This window comes from Condylura cristata, unplaced genomic scaffold (assembly GCF_000260355.1).
Source record: "Condylura cristata isolate star-nosed mole 26May11 unplaced genomic scaffold, ConCri1.0 scaffold00003, whole genome shotgun sequence".
NCBI lineage: Eukaryota > Metazoa > Chordata > Mammalia > Eulipotyphla > Talpidae > Condylura > Condylura cristata.
The window spans coordinates 51,102,005-51,124,442 of record NW_004567104.1 but is presented as its reverse complement, the minus strand read 5'-3'; the positions used below and the strand labels follow the sequence as shown (position 1 = coordinate 51,124,442).

General features: G+C 35.2%; 1 protein-coding gene across 1 annotated transcript in view; it reads left to right on the top strand.

Annotated features, from left to right (window-relative positions):
- NSUN3 (NOP2/Sun domain family, member 3) overlaps nucleotides 1-22,438 on the top strand; it is a 38,611-nt gene that overhangs the window by 13,120 nt on the left and 3,053 nt on the right. Inside the window, exons 4-5 of the mRNA XM_004675274.2 lie at nucleotides 3,172-3,326; nucleotides 4,032-4,153. Of these exons, the coding sequence (XP_004675331.2) occupies nucleotides 3,172-3,326; nucleotides 4,032-4,153 (277 nt within the window). The remainder of the gene's footprint in view (nucleotides 1-3,171; nucleotides 3,327-4,031; nucleotides 4,154-22,438) is intronic.

Here is a 22,438-nt window from a genome sequence, read left to right as displayed (position 1 = left end):
AAATCCCTGCTTTAAGTGCATCTTCTGTGCAGTAATAATTACAGTAATTGCTATTTTGGAACACTTAGTTGTGCCAAGGGCTGTTTTGATCATATTGCATAAATCTGTGGGGTTTTTTTGTTTTTTTTTAGAGATGTATTTATTTATGCATACAAGAACTGAGATACAGGCCAGAAGTGCTGGGGGTGAGAGGACCCACCAGAGACAGAATGGGGAACAGAAGAGGCAGGCTGACCGAAATAATTGGCTGAGGAGAGCAGCAGGCCATCTGGGTCACCTCCCTGGCCAAGGATCAAACTTGTGCTGCAGTGCCTGTGGACAGGCTCATGGTGCTGTGATTTAACCCATTGGGCCTCTGGGGAGGACCTCAAATATTTTTTTAGTAGTCTTCTCTTCTGAACTCTTACTTTATATCTCCATGTAATCATCTTTCTGAAGTTTTAGGGCTCTGAGAAACAACGTGACTATCACTAGTGTGCATGACCTCATTCAACCTGCAGCATTATTAGCTGGGTGTTATTCCCATCTTCAGAATGGGACTGAGAAATGTAAGTTGCCCCAGGTTGGTGTAGAGCTGGGATCTGAACTCAGGATTTTATTGCTGTTTTCTTGATTTTCTTCTAGGTCCTCCCAGTGTTGTATAGTTGCTGCCTGTTGGGTTTGGTTAGCTTCTTGAATACTGGGACAGACTCACTTATTTTTAGTCTATACCATGTACCTGTGTGCCCAGTACATTGCATTGCAGGTGCTAAACCAAACATTAAAGTAGAATGTTCTCAAGTTTCTTTTAATGTATTGTCAGCCACACAGTCCCTCTTTTTGTGCATGTGAACTTGTAACTTGCTTCTCGATAACTCAAGGAACCTTACCATAACCATAAGCATTCACAGCACTTGCGTATATGAACAATTACCATTTTCCAATTATTACAGTGAGAGGGACATATAGAGCAATCATAATCATGGCTTGAGCTCTAACAGTAATTAGCAGAACTGAAAACAGGCAACTTTTTCCGCCCTCCCCCAAGGTAGGAAAAATAAATAAATGAATAAGTTAATGAATAAAGCTACCAGTTTTAGTCCTTTCCTTGTACCAGCTTCTGAACTGTCAATTGAGTTCTACTAAGCATTAGTACAAATATGTCAGCTAATTATTTAGGAGAACTGTCAATTGAGTTCTACTAAGCATTAGTACAAATATGTCAGCTAATTATTTAGGAGAAAACATACTATGTGTTTAAGAATTATGTTTAAAACTTATACAGGCTTGCTGTATTTTATGTAAGCAGTCACAATTTAAACCTAAAGTTAATTTTATCTCAGTGTAATATAGGACTTCATATGTACATATATAGCCTATTTTTATAGTTTAACCAATCTAAGACTATTTCAAATAAAATCTATGTCTCGGTCAAATAGTAATATGACATAGAGCTATATCTTAACTGGGAGATTTTAAAATGCTTAGTTGATAAGCATGACTAAAGTTATCATTTAATGAAAAGGTAACTTGATTTTCAAGTATAGAATTTTAAGTATTCTTAGTTAGAAACATGCTTTGTAATAAGTCGGTCACATTCAGTGAGCATATACTGTGTGCAAGCATTGGGTGATATATGTAAAGCTTTGGGGGATATTCAATAATGAAAACTTGTATTTCCTATACTATGACAAATTAGGTGACCTGTCAATTCTCCTATAAAAGAAAAGTAGGATATAGTATTAATGAAATCTAGAGTTTTCAAAATGTATCAACACTCTCCAAGTACTCAGTATCAGAAATCTAAGAGACAAAGGTAAATTGAGCTTTGACACTGGCTTTTGACTTGAGAGCATTTGCTTAATCTGAAAAGTTTGAATGTTGGTATCTTCATGAAGATACAATGTTTAATCTTAATGACCATTTTGTAAGGTACCTAGTATAGGGTAGGTAAAATTTCTCTCTTATCCTCTTAGGGTTTCCAGCTAAAACTGACATAAGATAGATTAACAGGAGTGAAACATACAAAGTGTATTTTAAAATATGTTACTCATATATATACATGAACATCAACACAGGAAAATGACAACCCAGAAAAGTCACCAAGCTCTTTGTGTTGAACAAAGAGTGGTAATTAAAGTGAAAACAAAAGAAAACTAGAACATAGAAATGAAAGGAAGAGACACATTTTTTTATAGATTTATTTATTTTTGCATACAGAACTGGGGTACAGGCCAGAGGTGCAGGAGCAGTGAGAGGATTCACAGAGACAGAGTAGGGAGCAGAACAGGCTGACTGACGGAGTACACTGCTGAGGGGAGTGGCGGGAGGGCCAGGAGAAGTCTGCTGTGCTATGGTGGGTCACCTCCGGGACAGGGATCGAACTCATGCTAAAGTGACTTTTGCGTCTTAGTGCTGTGCTTTAACCCGCTGTGCCACCGGGAGGGCCCAGAAGAGGCACTTTTAACACAGTCCATTTGTGAATATCTCTCTCAGCCTACTTCCCTTCTCTGGTGACACCTCTTTTTTCCTAATATAGGTAGGGCATCTGTCATTTGGGCGTGCATCTTCTGCTTTCAGAAAGAAGTGCCCTTTCTGCACCTGTGGTTATTTGGGTGCCTTTACCACTAAATAGTCAATTTGCCAAAGCAGCATATTGCCAGGTGGTGTATTCACCAATAGGCACAATACCCACTTTCCAGATAAGGAACAGCTAAGTCTTAGAGCTCATAATTTCAACCTTTTTTAATATATGTCTTTTTTAATATAGAGCCATGATTTTTCTGTATTCACATCACTTCCTTCATTTAGAATGATAGTCTATTCTCAGGGTTGTAAATATGTAGCAGAATTTATGTTTTATTCTTAATGAACTTTAGGGAGGGAAATGTATATAGAGAATTAGTATCCTTAGTAATCAATAATTCTTTTTATAGCCTCCAAAATTAAATTTGAGTAAATGATGAGCACTTCTGAGAGGCTGTATAGGTATGACCACTGTAAATGTTTCACATGATGTGTGTCTGAGTATGTTCGCTTTTTAAAGCAAAGAAAATTATAATGTTTACCTCTGAGCCCCATTCTGCATGATTCTGATGAATTGGCTTTTCTTTAAAATTTATTTGGTCAGAATTAAAACTCATTAATAATTCAACCACACAATTTAAACACTTTTAAATCCTTTGTACTTAGGTTACTTTCATTGTAATGAATATGATAGCCTGCGGTTCCAGTGGCTGCAACAGACATTAGAATCTTTCATCCCACATCCTTTGGTAAATGCAATTCAAGTGTCTGAACTGGATGGCAGAGAACTGGGAAATGCCCAGCCTGAGACTTTTGACAAGGTACCTCTATTGCATTGGGACAAGCTAGCGGGCTCACCATCATGCCACTGTTGTGTTGCGTTGCTGTTGTTTCCCGGCCGCTTCCAGTCATAGCCTGATAGAATTCTCAGTATCCTAGGAAACTTAAAGTGAACATGGAAGCAGTTTTTGTTTGATCAGCATGCTTCAGAGCAAGCACTGGGATTGGGAATTGGAATGTTTTTTATTTCCAGGTACCTTAAAGATACTAGGAAACGATCAGAAATTACATAGTTTGGCACAGAAACGTGCACTATACTGCTTTAATTTGGTAACATTTCCTATCAGAGTATGACAGTTGGAGAAAAAGAGCAACTGTAGAAACTGAAATTGAAATAATGAGTTCTTTAAAATAAATGCTCAGAATACAGAAATATATTAATGTCTGTTTGAAATGAGTAATTTGTAAAAGTTTTTGCTGTAGTTGGCCAGGAATATGAACTATGAGTGGACATTAGTAGGCTTTTGTTCCTCTCACTCCCTCTCCAAACACTGAAAGTGTTCAGGGATTTTTCTGAAATGTATTAGTGAGGAAACATCATAAAGAAGAAACTCATAGTGTGTTTAGTTTTTAAAGAAATGTTTTCATTATTTGCTGTTTTGTCATGTTTTGTATTTTTCCTCAGATACTTTGAGTCGTAGAATATAAAGTTTATATTTGCATTATGGGTCCTTTCTTTTCCTCAGGTGTTAGTTGATGCTCCGTGTTCAAATGACCGAAGTTGGTTATTTTCTTCTGATCCTCAGAGGGCAGCCTGGAGGATTGAGCAAAGAAGGAATTTGCCTGTTTTACAGAGAGAGCTCTTAAGGTGAGGACCATGTATACAAAAGTTTATTATGTCTTTTTATGTTCATTTAATCAAACGTGAGAAAAATGACACAGAGACCCCCCCCAGATGGAAGATTTCCTTTGCATTCCTTCAGCAGCTGGATCCAGGAAATTCCCGACCTCTTTTCTTCCACATCTCATGCTATACCATTCTCTTTTCCTCCGTCCTGTGCATTGGATGTTAAAGGGCACAACTGATTTTTTTTGTATGGCCCAAAGTTGTTTGCCTTCTGGAACCATCCCTAGTTTAAGGTTTGCCACCTGTTCTTTCTTTTACCAGAATCTGAGCAACTCCTCTGTAAAATTGGCTTAGGGTCAGGGTAAATTTTTTGTTAGTAGGTGCATTGTTCTAGATGACTTAGCCTGCTAACTTATTGTTAGCACTTGCCTCCTCCCTAAGAATTTTCCAGAAGGGCATGACCACCAAGAGAGATTTGGTTTCCTTTAGAACAGCAGTATTGCAGTAGCCTATCCTGGTTTCAAAGGAGATTTCTACTTAAACCCTACTCCAAAGTAATTCCTGATGTTTTTTATTGCTGAACAAAAATTCTGTGCAATATTTAAAATGATTTAAAATGTATTGATAAATGAGTGGTGCCTCCTCGTTTATTATTTCTTACCTATGGAATGAGAATGTGTGGCAGTTTTTACATTTCTCACAATGTGCTTTTTCTTCTATTTTTCTTTTCTCCGAAGGGGCGGGTTTATTATAAAAAGGGAATGGAAGTAACGGACGCTTGCATACACACAAGAGAGCAGAAAGAGCTGCCTGTGAGAGGGACAGTTTTGTTAAGAGGTCTGTGTGATCTCAGGCAAACAGCATTGGGAAAAGACCTATCTCTGCTGCTTTTTGGAGGGAGAAGGTTGGTGAAGGAAAACACTGGCATAGTCACAGGAGGGCAGGGGAGCTGCTGTTTAATTTTTTTTTTTAAATACTTGTGAGTACATTTTTATGATATAGGAATACTGTACTGGGGAGGAATTTCTACAAATAGACTATGTAATCCTCCCCTTAGGTAAAGATACTAATTATCCCAAATGGCATTTACCTGAAATATATAAAATATTACTTTCAAATTCTGATTGATACACAGCCAGAGAACATATGCTCCTACCTAAGTAGCACAGCCACGACTAAAGCATAGTCTTGTTTTTGCACCAGATTACATATCAACTCATTATCATGATTGATTCGGGTTTTCTCAGGCTGCTGATGCTGTTCCTATTCTCCGATGACTTCTGCTGCTAGACGATCTTATCTCTTAAATATGTGTCAAGCTTAGAGCATTCATCTTAGACCTATAGATTCAGTTAACTCTCACATATCTTTATTTGAAAACTGCTCAGACACATAAAGCTCAGCTTTTCAAGAGGGAACTGATAATTTCTAACTTTCTGGTCTTCCTTCAAATCAGCAAGATAAAAAAAAAAAATCAAAAGAAAAACCTTATCAATGTGCTTCTTTTCCTCTCTTTTCTCATTATTGGTATACTACAATTTGTTTGTCTAACTTAGAAATCGTTCTCTAACTCCCCTTTCTCACCATTTATTTATTTATTTATGCATACAGAACTCGGGTACAGGCTAGAGGTGCGGGTGCCATGAGAGGATTCACCAGAGACAGAGTGGGGAGCAGAACAGGTCGACTGAGGAAGTACACTGCTGGGGGAGCAGTGGGCAGGTCAGGAGAGGTCTGCCACGCCATGTGGGTCACATCCGGGACAGGGATGGAACTCATGCAGAGGTGGCTTTAGCTTCTTAGTGCTGTGCTTTAACCCTCTGCACCATCAGGGACACCTCCCCCCTTCTCTTATATTCATTCACTAAGACATTTCAATTCTATTACAATTCTCTCCACCTTAACAACTTTCCTAAGCCACTGACATCTGTCACCTATATAATTGCAACTGGTTCCTACTCTCCCTCATGTCTCCGGGTGTGAGATCTGCTACTTTTCACACCAGAATGAAGCCAAGTCTGATTTGAAATGTAGGTCTGATCATCTTTCTTGTTGTGGAAATCCTTTAGTTGTTTCTATTACTGTGAAGATTTCAAACTCCTTAGTATATGCATTCAAGTCCTCTTTACATATAATTCCTTCTTCCTTCACCAGCTTCATCATCTCCATTCAGGATGTTTCTTACATTTCGTTTTACTGAGCAGTTCCTTACACCCTCCAGGTACACTGTCATTTCTGAGACCAGTACATTTCCTGTTCCTTTTACTTTAAGAGTGAAAAGAACTCATCCTCCCCTGAGTTTACTTTCGGGGAGGATAGCTAACTTTCCTCATTTTTCAGGAATCAGTTCTGGTGTTACCTTATTAAGCTTGACTTCCTAGGACTGGGTTTCATATACCCCTGTGTTCTAACTTTCATTTAAAAATATAATTTCCAGTTTCTCTACTTGACATTTGGCTGATACTTGTCTTTCTCTTCAGTAAGTCTGTAGACCCATGGTAAAAAGATTGGCTTATTGTTTTCATTCATACAGATAAATACATATTTGGTGGTTGACATGTAGGAAGGAGTTGATAGTTGTTCAAAATCAGTAAATCAAAAAGACTGAGCACTCCTTTTTCAAATTAAATTTATAGAAAAGTTAATCTGACAAATAAGTGTAGGTTCATGGTATTGGACATAAATGTAGAGCAGTTTTGATTAGTATTAGTTTTGTATAACCAAAGCATGGTTTAATTTTTTTCCCTCCAATTTCCCTTAATATCACATCGCATTTACATCATTATCAGCAAGATTATGCACTTACGTAAAATTAACCTCACTGAGATACTTTCTGTGCCCTAACAGTGATGGTTCTTCTTTAGTGACCACTGTGCTCTCCCATCACCTTTGACCTATAAAAGGAATGGCTTTGGAATCACATCACTGCGTATCATATTGACAGGATACAAGCTGACAACTCAGTCATGATGAGTAGAAGTTTTCATGTTATCACATGTGATGGGAAAATGACTTCATATTGGCCGTCTCCTGTCTGTTTTAAAAAAATGTGTTCAGCTCTCCCTGTTCTGTTACCTGGTCTGTGTGAATGATTTTGGAGCTGCTTGAAGCAACTTAAAATTTTCAGCGCCTTAGCTGTGTGATTATGATGATAAAGTGGAGAGATACTCAAGCAATAGGCACAGAAAATGGTCCTGATTCCTTGATAAAGGAAAAAAATTATAATTCCAGCCACCACCTTTTTGTTACCACATTTTTTTAGCTCATGCCCCTGACTCCAAAACGACTATAGTAATTTTCTCATCAGAGGTAGCTCTATTAATGAGTATCACATACAAAGATGTTTCTCTTACTTGTCTTCTAAATTACCCTCACCAAATGCTTGCCATATTGCCTTTCATTTAATGAAAGATAATCCTTTTATTCCACAATAAGATATGTTTTATTTTTATTTTTAAAAATTTATTCATCAGGAACTGGGTGTGTGGAGGGTATGCCAAAGGTGTGGAGGGTAAGAGGATTCACCAGAGACAGAGTGGTGAGCAGACTGGCAGATCTACTGAAATACACTGTTGAGGGGAGCAGCTGGGTGAGAGAAGAGGTCCGCTGTCCCCTGTGCCTCAGCTCCCTGGCCAGCTGGGCTAGGGTCAGACTCCTACTGCAGTAGCTGGCAATAGTTTGATAGGGCTGTCTTTAACCCCTGCACCACAGGCAGGCCCTACAATAAGATATTAAATACAAATGTAAGAGAGACTAAAAACCTTACTGTATATGCATTTTATTCAAAATACAAAGGATTGATTGCAGATCCTTATTTACATTTACAAAGAGCATTTAGAAAACAAAGAAGCAGGGACCATTACAGACAGAAGATGGTAGTTGGAAGGGAGAAAAGGAGTGAAAAGGGGCTGAGAGGCAAATAAAAGAAATTTTTTGGATTGTAATATTTTTGCAAGACTTGACTTGTATCTGCATTTGTCAGCTGAGAGAAACAGTGCTCAAAGATGCATTGTGCCCTCCATGACTATATAATTTATTGTACTAGAAAGCATTCACATTTATATTAAATTGGTAGCCTGTGTAGTGTTGTAAAATTTAGCATTGTAAATGATAATGTTCAGTAACTAAATGTTAATCTTGCACATATTTTTATAAATGTGACACTTAAAATGAAATCAATGTTTATTTAAGACATTTCTTGATATTAAAAAGAGTAATGTTAGTAGATATATAATAGTCCTTTAAAAATTAATGTATGTATAGAATAATATATAAACATGAAAACAGCCTAAACTGCATGAAAAGTTGATTGAAAGGAATAGTGAATAATATAGGAGAAAGATCCGAAAAGTATGAGTTTCTTGTAAACTTGTTGAGTACTCTTTGAATTATCTATACAGAAATGGAAAAATTAGAATGTTCTATTAAATTTGTAAAACATGAAGATATAAGCTTTATAAAACTCTCACATCCTATTCCCAAAAACATTTTCAGGAGACAGTAATGCAGAACAATGATAAAAGTATAGTTGAACATGAACTAATTCTGTTAATGGAGAGCTATTTGAAAGCAAATTTTGTTATTTCAAAAATAATCTCTGAGGCTAGTCATTTTTTTTTTTACATAGAATACATATATATACTACATGATCAGATTTTTTCTTTGCCTTGCTTTAATTTAAATATATTAAACATAGTATTGGTAAATAGACTGAAAATGATATTCATGTAGTCTTTTTAGAAAGTGGCCATGATGTTTGTGTAAGAGAAGCTTACATGATTTTTAGATGGGAAAGCATGAACTGTAAAGTATGATTTATAACAAAAATATAGGTATCTTATTGCAGTAATGTATCATGTCAACCATTTCCGCGGAGAAAATCAATCACATTTAAAATACTGACCCCTTCTGGTTTTCTTTTTTCACTTCTTGACAAGTAAAATGCAATTTGTGAACTCAGTGAAGAACGAAGCTTAGATTATTTGGTAACATTTGGAAAATTTGTATAAATCATCCAGATAACAATCCTTTAAAAGTGGTACTGTGACAGCAAGAATTGTGTTTTAAAAGAAACATTAAAAAACTCGCCAACATCTCCTCTGTCATGCTCTTGTGCTGAGATAAGGAATACCTTGCGGCTGTGGAGCATGGGCCTTCATCATTTGTCAGCATAGTGATACTGGCAAAATAATTTTTGGACATACCGTTCTATTAGAATGGAAGATTACATCCAACTTCAGCTGTGTATATATGTTTTCTTTTTGAAGCTCAGCTAATTCCATTAACGCTGCATACCATCAATGCATGTTGAGTAATGTGTTTGGAATTCAGAAAACAAAAGCATTACTATTACTGCTTCCACTACTGCTACTTTCCTTCCTCCTTGTCCTCTTCTTATTTTTTTCTTATTAAGTATCAGGAGTCAGAGGTTCTTCAAGTAAAATATATGTGATTTTGGAGGACAAAGTATACACTTTTTAATAGGAATTTACAGATCAAAATTTTCTATGTTAAATTGTAAAAGGTTTGAGGAGATAGCCATACCTATTGAATTTCAATCATAAAAATATGTCTTAAGTATAGACTGAAAGTATAAATATAATCTTGACAGATTTTATTAGCAGTTATTAATTTATACAACTTTTACTTAGTATTTACTGTGTACCAGGAACTTTTCAATTCACTGAAGGTACTAAAATATATAGGAAATGATTCTTACATTCCATACCTAACTTAGTTCATTAAAGATGAGTTGTAGCTATAAGAAGGTGTATTTTGCAAAATAAACAATAGGAGGAATTGTAAACAAGATATTTTTCTAGTAGTTTTCCTAACTGAGAAAGTAAAAGGTTTCATAAAGCATTTGAAATATAAAATGAAAAATAAAGAATAAAACAAGCCATTAATTGAAATAATAATAATAAAAAAAACAGTTGTACTGACTTACTTTCTTTGACTGGATGCGGTAGACTATACTAATAGAAGTCATAGTGAAGTGCCTCTACTGTCCCTGCTCTAAGCCCGATAGGACTGCTTCTGTTTGTTTTATTTGTCTCAAATAGCTTATGACAACAACCTCACTTAATGGGGAGCTACTGAAGTATTTTTAATAATGGACTGAAATGATGTCATTTATTTTAGAAAGATTATTTTATTCTATATAAGGAATTGGTTCAAAGGAACACATTTACAGAAAATCTCATTAGAAGTGAGTTATGATTATCAGTAGATTAAATTTATAATACTAAAGTGTTCAAAGTGAGATACTGTAAGCATTTCATTAGCTCCTCACTCAAGGTAATATACCAATTTTTTTAGTGAGAATTTAAATTATTTTTCCTTAATAACTTGAAAAGACTAATGGATATCAAACGAAACTTGAAACTTAATGGATATCAAATGAAATGAAACTGAGTAAATAAATATAATAGTAAAAAATATAGTTGTAAGAAGTGCACAGGAATTCTATTTTCAAAAATTTGAACTTTTTTTTTTTTTTTTAAAGATATTTTAGTAGTGGTGATTAAGTATTGCTGAAGGGGACCTGGCTATTTTTGACTAGGGGAGAAGTGATTCTTTGTCAGGTTAGTATTCCTAATTGTCATGGTTTTCTGTGTTCTCTTCATTTCTCCTGTATTTTCTTGCTGCACACAATGCTTTTTAAGTTCATAGAACTTCATCTAAAGGCTGAAAAGGCAAGATTAGACCAACCTGCCCATCAGGAGTTTCAGTGACTCTTTTTCCTCCATCAGAAAGTTTTTCTTAGCATTTGTCCTCATTCTACCAGTTACTACAGGTATCTGAACTGGTTATTGACCTAAGTGGAATCACTGAAATGCCTTTAGTAAAATTTATGACCTGCTTATTATTTTGTAATCTGGCACTGTAAGAGTCAAGTGACTTTGTTCTTTCATAGAGATACCTGTTACTTTCTTCCAGAAAATTATTTAAAGGACAGCTACTTTTAAGCTCTGCTCTGTGTAGACTTAGGCATTCTGAAGCATTCTTTCAAGAGCCATCTTCAGGATGAGGGGGGTGTGATCCGAACAAAGTTCTGGTTCACCATACCAGATCAACCTAGAGTTATGGTGTCACCATCAGGTTAAAGTTGGAGTATTAAAAAAATGTTCTTGTGACTTAAAAAATAATTGAAAAACTCATGTGTTACATAATTTGCAGTTAAAAACATATTTGTCATAAGGCAAAATAAGTCAGTTAGGGTGGTTTTTCAACTTCTTAGTACTTTCTCTTTGTATGAATGAATAGACTGTTTTGAAGATAGATAGGCCTAACCTGGTCTATTATCTCTTTTCTCTAATTTAAGAAACACAAGTTTGTTTTCAAAATATTGTTCATTCTTACCAGAGAGCTTTGCATCCCTAACTCAAGCCGCTGAGATCTAGCTTAATAAAGTTAACTGTTGAGAATATATACTAAACTTGAGATCTCCAAATAAAAAACTGTATTGAATATGTTAAAACTTGGCATTTATCGATACAATATTTTGCAGGAATATCTTGTGTCATTGCTTCATTCATTCAGTACTACATAAAAAAAAAATTCTTCAAGGTAAAAATCTACTGCCAGTGTAAGAAGATAATTATTAACATTGTTTTTATTTCTTAAACTGACAAAAAAAAAATAGCTGCTGGGTATGGTGTCTCTTAAAATAGCAAGCTTCCTCTTGTTTCTTTATCTTGAATTTACAGAACTTCCTTGATAAAAAATACTTTGCTATCTAGAAATTTGATTACTTACTGTGAGCACAGTAACAGTACCCTCAAGGCTTGTAAAATAATGCTTTTAAAACTGATGATAGCACTGGGTAACTGTCAACCTAGAATACCTGTGTTTAGATGCTTATAGTACCTGAAATTTAATTTTCAATCTGCATTTATTTGATAGATTGTACATGAGCTTCAGCTTCTCACTTTAATGTTTTCTTTGGTCATAGTACATAATAGTGGTAGGGATATTTTTATTTGCTTTCTTGCTCAGACTGCTGTTTGCCAGCAGAAATAGTAAACTGTTAGAGAGGAAAATGATGAGAAACAGACAGTGGAGAACTGAAAGAAATGGGAGTTGCTGAAAAGGAACAAAAATAGAAAAATTGAAAAGAATAGCAGAAGCCAACTATATAGCATAGAAAAAATATAGAATGATAAGAAAAAGTAAGTGAAACAAAACTCCCTGAAATACTTAGAAAAGATAAGAAGTATAGAGGAATAGTGCATTTATGCTTGAGAAAGTCAAAAAAATAGAACAACTTAAAGATGCAGTTTTATGGAGCCCAACATAATTGATTAAAGATTGTGGTTCACTGTTACATTATCTTGTAGCAATTAAAATGTTTCTACTCCATCAAATTAGACTAATACTTTTTTTGGAAAAGATTTGATTTACTTTTTTCCTTTTAAATCTATCTACCCACAACATTAATGTCCTTTTTTAGATTTCTGTTGCCATACTAGATAATGCCATACTGGGATAATGTTCATTTAAAAATATGTCTAACTAACATTTTTGATACAACATATCTCAATTTTAAAGCAGTGACCTTGGTTTAGCAGACAATCAAGGTCATTAAATAGAAGTTACCATACTCTTTCACTCCAGGAGAATTGCTAAGTAGTAATATTCATTAACAGACTGCATTGTTTGATTTTCTGTAGCAGTTTATCTATGGCCCCTGTTGGTTAGAGACAGGGACCTTTTTTCTTACTTTTGTGAGTTACGTGTTGGCAAAGCTTTATTTGTCAAATAAACCTCTTTGTTATTTGTATCTGTTCTGTATGAGTCATAAGGTGCTTGAGTTGTTCCTTACTTAAAATTTTGAATGTTAGCTGCAATTAAATATATTCCTTTGTTATATACAGAGAAATTCTCTTCCTGACTAACCTCTTAATGAAGGTAGCATTCACTCATTCAGTAATTTAATAAATATATCTTGAAAACATGTTTTATAATTGTGTTCTATGTACTAAAAAAGGATATAAATCCAGTTTTCAAGTTGCTGAATGATGTATTATATGGAAAAAGCAGAACAGGGAGGAATTCATGGAGAATGAGTAAAGATTTCAGATTATGTGAACTTTGAAGTGGGTCTTACAGGATAACTGTAAGTCCAACTTGTCAAAAAGAAACTGAAAAAATGATATGTAAATATTAGAACTGACATAATATCTAGAAAGTTGAGGCAAAAGTTGAATTTAACTCGTGACTTGATAATTGCATTCCATAATAGTGTCTACCTCACAAGTGGCAGAGGTAGTGTTGACTGTCAAAGTTTGAGATGGATCCCTACAGTGATGTAAGAGATTTGTTATAAGAATTAGATATTGTTCAGTCGCGATGGCTGTTTTTAGCAGTCTATAGAAGTTATGTGTAATTGTGCCCTTACGTCTGGTGTGGGGGTTGTAGTTAGCAGGCTCATAGCCAGCAAATGAAGCGAGAGAGAGAACAAAGATATGCTGGGAAGTCAAAGAGGAACTATATCCTAACTCCAGAGCCTGCTGAGGTCTCTTACCACTAAATATCCAGCCTTGGTGATTGGGTGATCTGCAGGGAGCTGGAACGTTTTGCCAGAGTTGCACAGCAACCTGTTTTAGAATTTAGAGAACTGAAAGGAAGATCCTGCCCCCTGCTCTTGAGCCCAGACACTAAGCTCCTTGTAAGTTTCAGGGAGTTTTGACAGTTACACAGGTAAGTGTATCTGGCAGTTCTGTCAATATTTATCTCCATTGACCCCAAAAGATTCCAAGTACTTTTTCACAATCCATTTACTCCACTCATCAAATGCAGCCATTGGTCTAATTTATCATAGATTAGCTTTGCTTATTGAGCAGCATAAAAAGAAATTACTATTTTTTTTGAAAATACAAACTTCAATTTATTGCTGTTTTATTTAACAGACAAGATTAAACTCAGTTTTATATTTTTTATAATATAATAGTTTATTTTTACATCATTTTGTACATTTTTTTAATCTCAATTGTAATCCCTATGGGTTTCCCGTCACCAAAGTCACCCGTGTGACATCACCACAGTCCAATACACTTCCCTCTCCTCCCCCCCCCATTTTTGATCCCATTCCCCACCCCATCCCCACAAAATGTCTCTGGTATATGGCTGTTACTTATTATTTTCTCACCTGGTCCATTATACTCCTGCTATGAGTGAAACGATCCGGTATTTTTCTTTTTCTTTCTGGCTTACCTCACTAAACATGATCTTTTTCAGCTCTATTCAAGTTGCTGCAAAAGACGTGTTTCTTTTTTTTGGTTGCTGAGTAATATTCCATTGTGTATAAGTACCACTTCTTTTTTAATCCAGTCATCTACATTTGGGCATTTGGGCTACTTTCATGTTTTTCCAATTGTAAATAAAGCAGCAGTAACATGGGGGAGCAGGTATCTTTTTGAATCAGCGTTTTGTGTCTTCTGGGTAGATACCTAGGAGTGGGATTGCTGGTTCATAGGAAAGCTCCATGTTAAGCAGTTTGTGGAACCTCCAAACAGTTTTCCATAGTGGTTGTACTAGTTTGCATTCCCACCAGCAGTGTAGGAGAGTTCCTTTTTCTCCACATCCTCGCCAACATTTGTTGTTGCTAGTTGTTTGAAGATGTGCCATTCTCACTGGGGTGAGGTGGTATCTCATTGTGGTTTAATTTGCATCTCCCTTATTATGAGTGATGTTGAACATTTTTTCATGTGCTTGTTGGCCATCTGCATTTCCTCTTTGGAGAAGTGTCTTTTTAGCTCTTCTGCCCATTCTTTGATAGGGTTGTTTACTTTAATTTTGTTGAGTTTCGTCAGTTCTCCGTATATTTTTTGTGATCGGTCTTTTATCACTGGTTTTATGTGAGAAAATGTTTTCCCAATTAGTGGGCTGTCTGTTTTTTGTAATGTCTCTTTTGCTGTTCAGAAGCTCTTTAAATTGATGTAGTCCCATCTGTTTATCCTTGCCTTCACTATTGTGGCACTGGGTGCTCTATCTTTAAAGATGTCACGGAAGTGTATGTCATGTAGTGTTTGGCCCATCTTTGCTGCCAGGTATTTTATGGTTTCCGTTCTTATGTCTAGGTCTTTAATCCACTTCGAGTTGATTTTTGTGAATGGAGTGAGGTAGTGATCTAGTTTCATTTTTTTGCATGTAGCTTCCCAGTTTTCCCAGCACCATTTGCTGAACAAACTTTCTTTGTTCCATTGTATCTTCTTTGCTCCTTTGTCAAAAATTAGCTGTCCATAAACTTGTGGGTTTATATCTGGGTTTTCTATTTGAATCCACTGGTCTGTATGTCTGTTCTTGTTCCAGTACCATGCAGTTTTGATTATTATGACTTTGTAGTATAGCTTGAAGTTTGGGATTGTAATGCCTCCATTCTGTTTTTCTTAGACATGAGGGTTTTGGCTATTCAAGGTCTTTTGTTGTTCCATATGAATCTCATCAATATTTATAAAAAAATATTACTTAACAAAATGTACTCTTCATATTTATCTCTTAGTATTCTGTTGAAGTGTATTCTCATTGTGTCTATCTGTTCCTTTTTGTTTGTGTTTTGGATTAGATTAAAAACGACATTTTTGCTTTTGGACTCGCATTGATACTGAATGCCAGCCTCAGTTTCAATAAAAGGAAACAGGACAAGGAAAGTAGTTTAATTAGTCGACAAATTGAGGAAGGCTACAGACTCATGTCTGAAAGACCACTATTCTGCTCTTTGGTAGAGTACAGGGATATTTATACAAAGGAGAAAAAAGGACAGAGGGGCAGAGAGCTATACAGTGGTCTGCAAAGGGGAGACAGAGAAAGTCATTGTGTCCTTTTGCTGCTGGCATATGGCAATCTGGGGCAGATGCCAGCTTGTTTTGTTAACACCTGCTGTTTAGCTTCCTTATTATCTTCTTAGGGATGCCCTTCCTTTTCCTTAGAACACAGGAAGACAAAATTGTTAAATGCAGGAGATAGGATAGCTTGTCTGGTAGGGAAAGAAGAAAGATCTGTCGTGTTTCACTGCATTACCGTTGTTGGCTGCAAGTACATTTACTCAGAAGTACTTGAGCAAGGTTTGAGGCCACTATCTAATGTCTGTAAGAGGCAACTCTTTAGAGATACCTTGTTATTACTTATTTACTTTGGGGTACAGAATCTATTCCGTCTGTACTACAAGGTCCAAATTATTAAATTCTTAGTTAACTTTGACTGTAGACTGAAATTTCTGTCTCCTTAGTCACAGGATCTTTCCTGATACTTCTATTATTAGCAAACACTGACATTTTGGAATGTTCTTCTTGTCACCCTGGAGTTATAAAAGCTTTGTAAATGTGGGGTCTGCTTTCTAACATGTCATAAACAATGATTGTATTGAAAAATAAGGTTGCTGGCAGTATTAGGATTTCCCCAGAAAGAAAGAACGAGTAGGGTCTGTGAGTGTGCGTGTAAAGGAAAAAAAATATTTAAGGCACTGACTTGTGATAATGACAGTTGACAACTTTGAGATCTTAGGTTGAGCCAACAAACTGGAGATGCAGGGAGAGTCAGTATTGTGGTTCAAGTTTGAAAGTTTCTGCTGGCAGATCTTTCCTGTTCAAGGAAGGTTAGTCTTTTGTTCATTTCAGGCATGCAGTTGGTTACATAAGCCTGGAAGGCAATCTACTCAACTCAGAGTCCACTAATTTAAATGTCTTATCCCAAAACTGAAACACTCATAACAATGTTTAACCAAATATATGGGCACTATGGCCCAGCCAAGTTGGAAAATTAGTGATCACATTGTTTCAGCCTATTGTATTTGTTTACCTTCCCCTCTACAGCCCACTTACTAAGTCAGGTATACGCCTTCAGTTCTGCTAAAGCAAGTCCACCTTTGGTGCCAAACTCAGTATCAAGATAGAATTTCTTGCCACAGAAAAGAAAGAGGACAGAGAGCAAAGGAAGAGAAAAAAGACAAAAACAAAGAGACTTACAATAATAGTGACTTAAGTAAATCTGGGATGGTTTTCCAGGGCTGTCCTGGCTATCAGTTGATGGTCAGATTCATAGTCATTAGGGTGCTGTATATTTTCTATCTCATGGTCCAAAGTAGATATTGCAGCTCTTGCTATTTAGTCTTCAAAGCAACTAATACTAAGGAACAAAAGAGTACCTTTCATATTATTCCCACTCACCTCTCCTGCATCAGATTTAGTCATGACTACCTTTTTAGTGAAAGGCAGTTTGGGAAATCAGCCTTAGCCTTATACAATTAAAAATTCCATTACTACAGAAGAAGGTGAAAGTAGATCTTGAAGAACCATTGGAAGTTTATATTACAAGTTGAAAATACCTTGATCAGATAACATTGGAGAATGAAATGAAAATTAACAAGAAAATCTTTTAGGAAGGAGCCAGTTTGAAAGATTATACAAAAATTAAAATGTAGATGACAAAGGCCTTAAATAAGTGAATGGAAGAAGAATAGAAATTTGTGGTCAGATTTGCAAGATAATTTTAATGGAGAATTAATAGAATTTGGTGATTGGTTGACTCTGAAGTGGAAGGAAAAAGTTATCAAGCTGACATGAAATGTAGAGCTCTATTACCTTGGAGTGAATCCTGGTTTGAACCTTCATTGAGAGGGTTTGTAAGCTCTCTTTTCTTAGCATCTTTATCTGCAAAGCAAAAACAATGACTCATGTCACAGAATTTTATTGAAAGCTTGAATGAGATAGCATATAGACCATCTAACTTTAGGGGAAAAAACATAAACTGAGTGTTTTTCGGAAGACTGATATTTAAAGGACAGAAGAAAGAAACCAAAGGTGGATGAAAATAGGTAAAAGGGAACTCAAATAAGCTGGACACAAATAAAGACTAGATCCAGAAGTGAAAGTGGGAGAAAGTTCTTCAGAATTGAAGATAAATCATAAAGTGTGATAAGATAAAGGCCAGAAATAAATCTTAATTTAGGCTGGCTTTATTTTTAGGCTTAATTATCAACAAGTTTCTGAGAAAAATTCTTTCATCCAACTTTTAGGTAAGGAATCAAAATTTGATTCAATTAATTACCAATAGGATATTTGGAATCTGGAGTTGTTACCAAATGGTACTCCAGGTTATTGAGAATTTTCTTTTCTCTAGTTTGGTGACTTTTTTTTTTTTTTTTTTGGTTAAAATTCTTTAAAACTAGATTCAGATGTCAATCTGTGATAAAGAGACTCTAGCTATGTCTCAGCATGAGTTACTTGCTTTTGTTGCTCATCATAAAATCTGTGCAGCAGCACTTCATTAGATGATATTAGTGAACCGGTGGCCAGGATCCTCAGGTCATAGTTTCAGACCTATTAATTCTTAGTTTCTCTATGTAAAAGTGCCTCAAATAACGTAGTTATTCTTTTCCCTCAATGAGTATTTAGGACATTTGGGATGGTGTATGCATGTGGCATCCAATGTCTTATTGCCCCAGATTCCAAACTTACTTTAAGCAGTGCTGATATTTGCTTCGGGGTATATAGCCCTAGTAAAGCTCGTAGTTCTTTTCCTGCTGTAGATGAGACTGGGATGCTTTGTACTGCATTAATTAGCTCTGCAACTTCCGGCAAGTCACTGAGTCTTTGTGACCCTCCATTTGATAAATTGGGTCAGACTGTTTACCCTGTACACCTCATAAGGTTTTATTAAGACTTAGTGTGTGAAGTGCTCTTTAAATTAAGCACCAAACATAAGACAGCATTATTAATTAGGCTGGTTACTTGTCCTTCACTCGGATAACATAGAATCAGCATCTCATTTCATTCCTGGGCCAAATCCGCACTGCCATTGACCAGGAATCTTCTGTGTTACTGTAAAGAAAGAGTAATATGGCAGCGTGCCCATTGTCCTCTGGAAGCATTTCACTTTTTGAATTTTAGATTTAATTTCATTATTATTTGAGCAATAAGATACAAAGACTGTCAGTAGTTTTCATTTCATTATTATTTGCATACCGGGTTTTCTTTTCTATATAAGTTGCAAGTAATAAAGTAGCCTTACATAGAATCTTTGAAAATTAGTTGACTATTAAAGGGGCATACCATACAGGACCAATTGCAAGATAATGCCCCTGTGCTCACTTTAAGTTTTTAAAATGTCTGTGTTACATGGTTTTAAGAAGATTATAGTGCTAAAATTTCTAAGACAAAGGAGACAAGTTTGCTAATATGGCAATAAAGGAGTCTATGTCTATTTCACTTGATTCGTTTCTTTACCCTTTTACATCCAGTGGGATGGTATCTGTTGATTTAATGCTCATAGAAATGAAGAGAGATGAGGAATAAATACAATAACCATAGTAGTGTCTTGCTAGAACATTAATTTTTCAAGAGTACAGGCATCTATCTGTGCTTGCTGTAATTCTTTACCACAATTGTTGAAGAGGCAATTGAATTCTTTACCACAAATGTAGAAGATACTGTTGTAATTTCAAATATGTTAGAAGGAAGACCTAAAGAGAAAATTGTTTATCTTCTGAGAAGTCATGGAAAACTAATGAAAGGGAGAAAAATCCCTTACTGTATTGGTCACAAGATGGCGCTATTGCTGTGCTGATTGTTTTCTCTTCAGTTTGGGCTTGTCTTTTTAAATGTAGAAAACTGATATTTAGTGAACTAATTAACACTGACCCTCTCAATGGAATGCCAGATTTCTAATCAAGGACCAGAAAAAATGGAATTTATATATTTTTTAAAATTGTGTTCCATTGTTTTAGTCATTATTTACAAAAATATCCTGTGAAATCCTGATTTGCCATGGCAACTATAGGAAACCCTGCATCATTTTTCAAGTTTGGCTAAGATTGAAATACCCTTCCTTTGATGTTTTGATAGCTGTTAGGGTTCCAAGATATTTACATTTTTAATTTTTTTTCAAGATCATTGAACTTATGGTATTACCTTTTTTTTTTTTTTTTTGCTTATGCAAGCCATTATTTCAGGTAATCATTTTATTTTCCTGTCACTGCGCTTTATTTGTTGATAGTTGAAAGAATGCATGGCTCCATCTGGAAATGTAAAGGTCGCCTCTCTTTTTGAGTGGGCAAATAATGCACGCTCTGGTTTCTAAGCCAGTATCTTCAATCATTGGATTTTCTATGTTTCTTCAGGCAGATATTTCAAAGATGAAGAAATTTAGGGAAAAGCACTGAACAAAAAAGACAGAATGAACTCCTGAGGAAATTATTTTAGGATTGACTAAGTGTTTTTTTTTTAATGCACACATACAAATCAAAACCCTTTTTGAGGAAGTAGGGAGGAATCTGTATTGTATTGAGGAAACAAAGGAATCCAGTTTTCTTTATATTTAAATAGAGAAATACTGATGGACTCCTGCATACAAACTCCAAGTGCACCTATGTGAGGCATTTTAAAGTTAGTTTTAAGTGGTCTCATTTTAAGAAGTAAAAGTGGTTGTGGAAGGGAATAAAGCTTTCGTCATATAACTGAGTGGCTACTTTATCATGCAACTACAGTAAAAAAAAAAATACTATTTTTATAACTTTGCAAAATAACTGTAAAATGAAAGCACTAAATCTTATTGAAAACCTGTAAGGCTTGTGTGTTTCACAATTCAGATTTATTTGGATTTTAAAAAGATAATACAGAACGTATTTCCCCCTGTACGCTCCAATAAGGTCTGGGGCAGTGCCCTGTAGACAAAACATTAATGTATTTTTTAGCAAAATATATGAATAGTTATATCACATAGGCTAAACCTTTACCATAAATAGCCTTATATTAATTTAGGTCATATTTTGAGACCAAATGATTGTGCCACAAATTTAATAAGAAACTGAAGTTGCAGAGCCTTTTGGGGTTTTTTACATTGGAGTGTAAGAAATAATAGAGCTTAAGTACGTTCAGGTATGCTCTATGAACATCAAAAACCAATTAATGATTTTCTGGTTTTAAATGAGGAAAATTTGACTTAATATTTTATTCTACTTAATGATTTTTTTTTGTGACTATGTTTTGTTTTGTTTTGAGCTGCTTTATTAACTAGGTGGTTTAAGTGCAACTGCATTTTATCTAATTCCATAGTAGACTGAAGTATCACCCTAGCCCTGCATTATAATTGGACACTTTATATTGAATAATATATAAAACCAAAGATGAATGTGTACCAGTTTTCCATTTCAGTTTAAAGTATTAGTTTAGTCTTACAATTAATCTAATCAACACAATACTATTGCTTCACTCACTGTCATTAGTAAGTGAACTTACTTTCTACTTATATGATTAGAAAGTTCTGCTAATCATCTCTAGTTTGAATTATAATTCAATGGCAAGTAATACGTGTCTTAATACACCTTTCGTTTGTTATAATTTCATGCAGTAGTGTTAGTGTTATAAACACACGTGAAAAATAGCCACATTCAGGATCTTGTTACATCATGAAACTTACAGTTTTTAGAAGCCATGGGACCATACCACATTTGGAGAAGATAGAGGCTAAAAAAGACTTTGTGTTGTCACACACAATTTCCATGTTTAAAAGTTAATATGAGCAGTTAAGTTATGCCCACTTAATTTTAGAAAGAGAAATTATAAATATTGGAACGAAAACAAAGCAGAAGAATCAGCCAACATTGGCAACACTATAGAAATTAATTAAAATTTCCATCAAGCCAAGAACATATTATTTGTAAATGATGAGGCTTCAGTGCACTTTTGTACAAATATAATAAGAAAGAATCATACTTACTTGATTAGGCGCTGGGCTTTCCTAATTATAAATCTAAGATCAAAATAATCCCTTTCATAGGTAAAGATACTTGCATTCAAATACTGCATGTACCCTTTGTACAGTAATCTAGCTTCTTATGGAGAATCATATACTAATTGCTATAGTTAATAGAATATTATTCAAAGTAAGTGTAGTTGTAATTTACACAATTTTAGTAAAATCTGCTAATGCCTTACTATGTTACTGTGAAAAAGAAAATGCTACTTCCAGATGTGCTGTAAGAAATTTCCACTAACTGGCTTAAATTACTATACAAATTTATTATCTTACACTTCTGAAAGTGTAAACATTTCCCATTAAGTTACTCAGGAACTAAGAATAACATTGTATAGACCCATATAATGGTAGAAGAGAAATAGCAATGACTTCTTTTTTTTTTTTTTTGATTTATTTATTTATTCATACAGAACTGGAGTACAGGCCAGAGATACAGAAGGTGAGAGGATTCACCAGAGACAGTGGGGAGCAGAACAAGTGGATTTAAGGAGATAAACTACTGAGGAGAGCAGTGGTAAGACAAGAGAGGTCTGCTGCACCATGTGGTTAGTT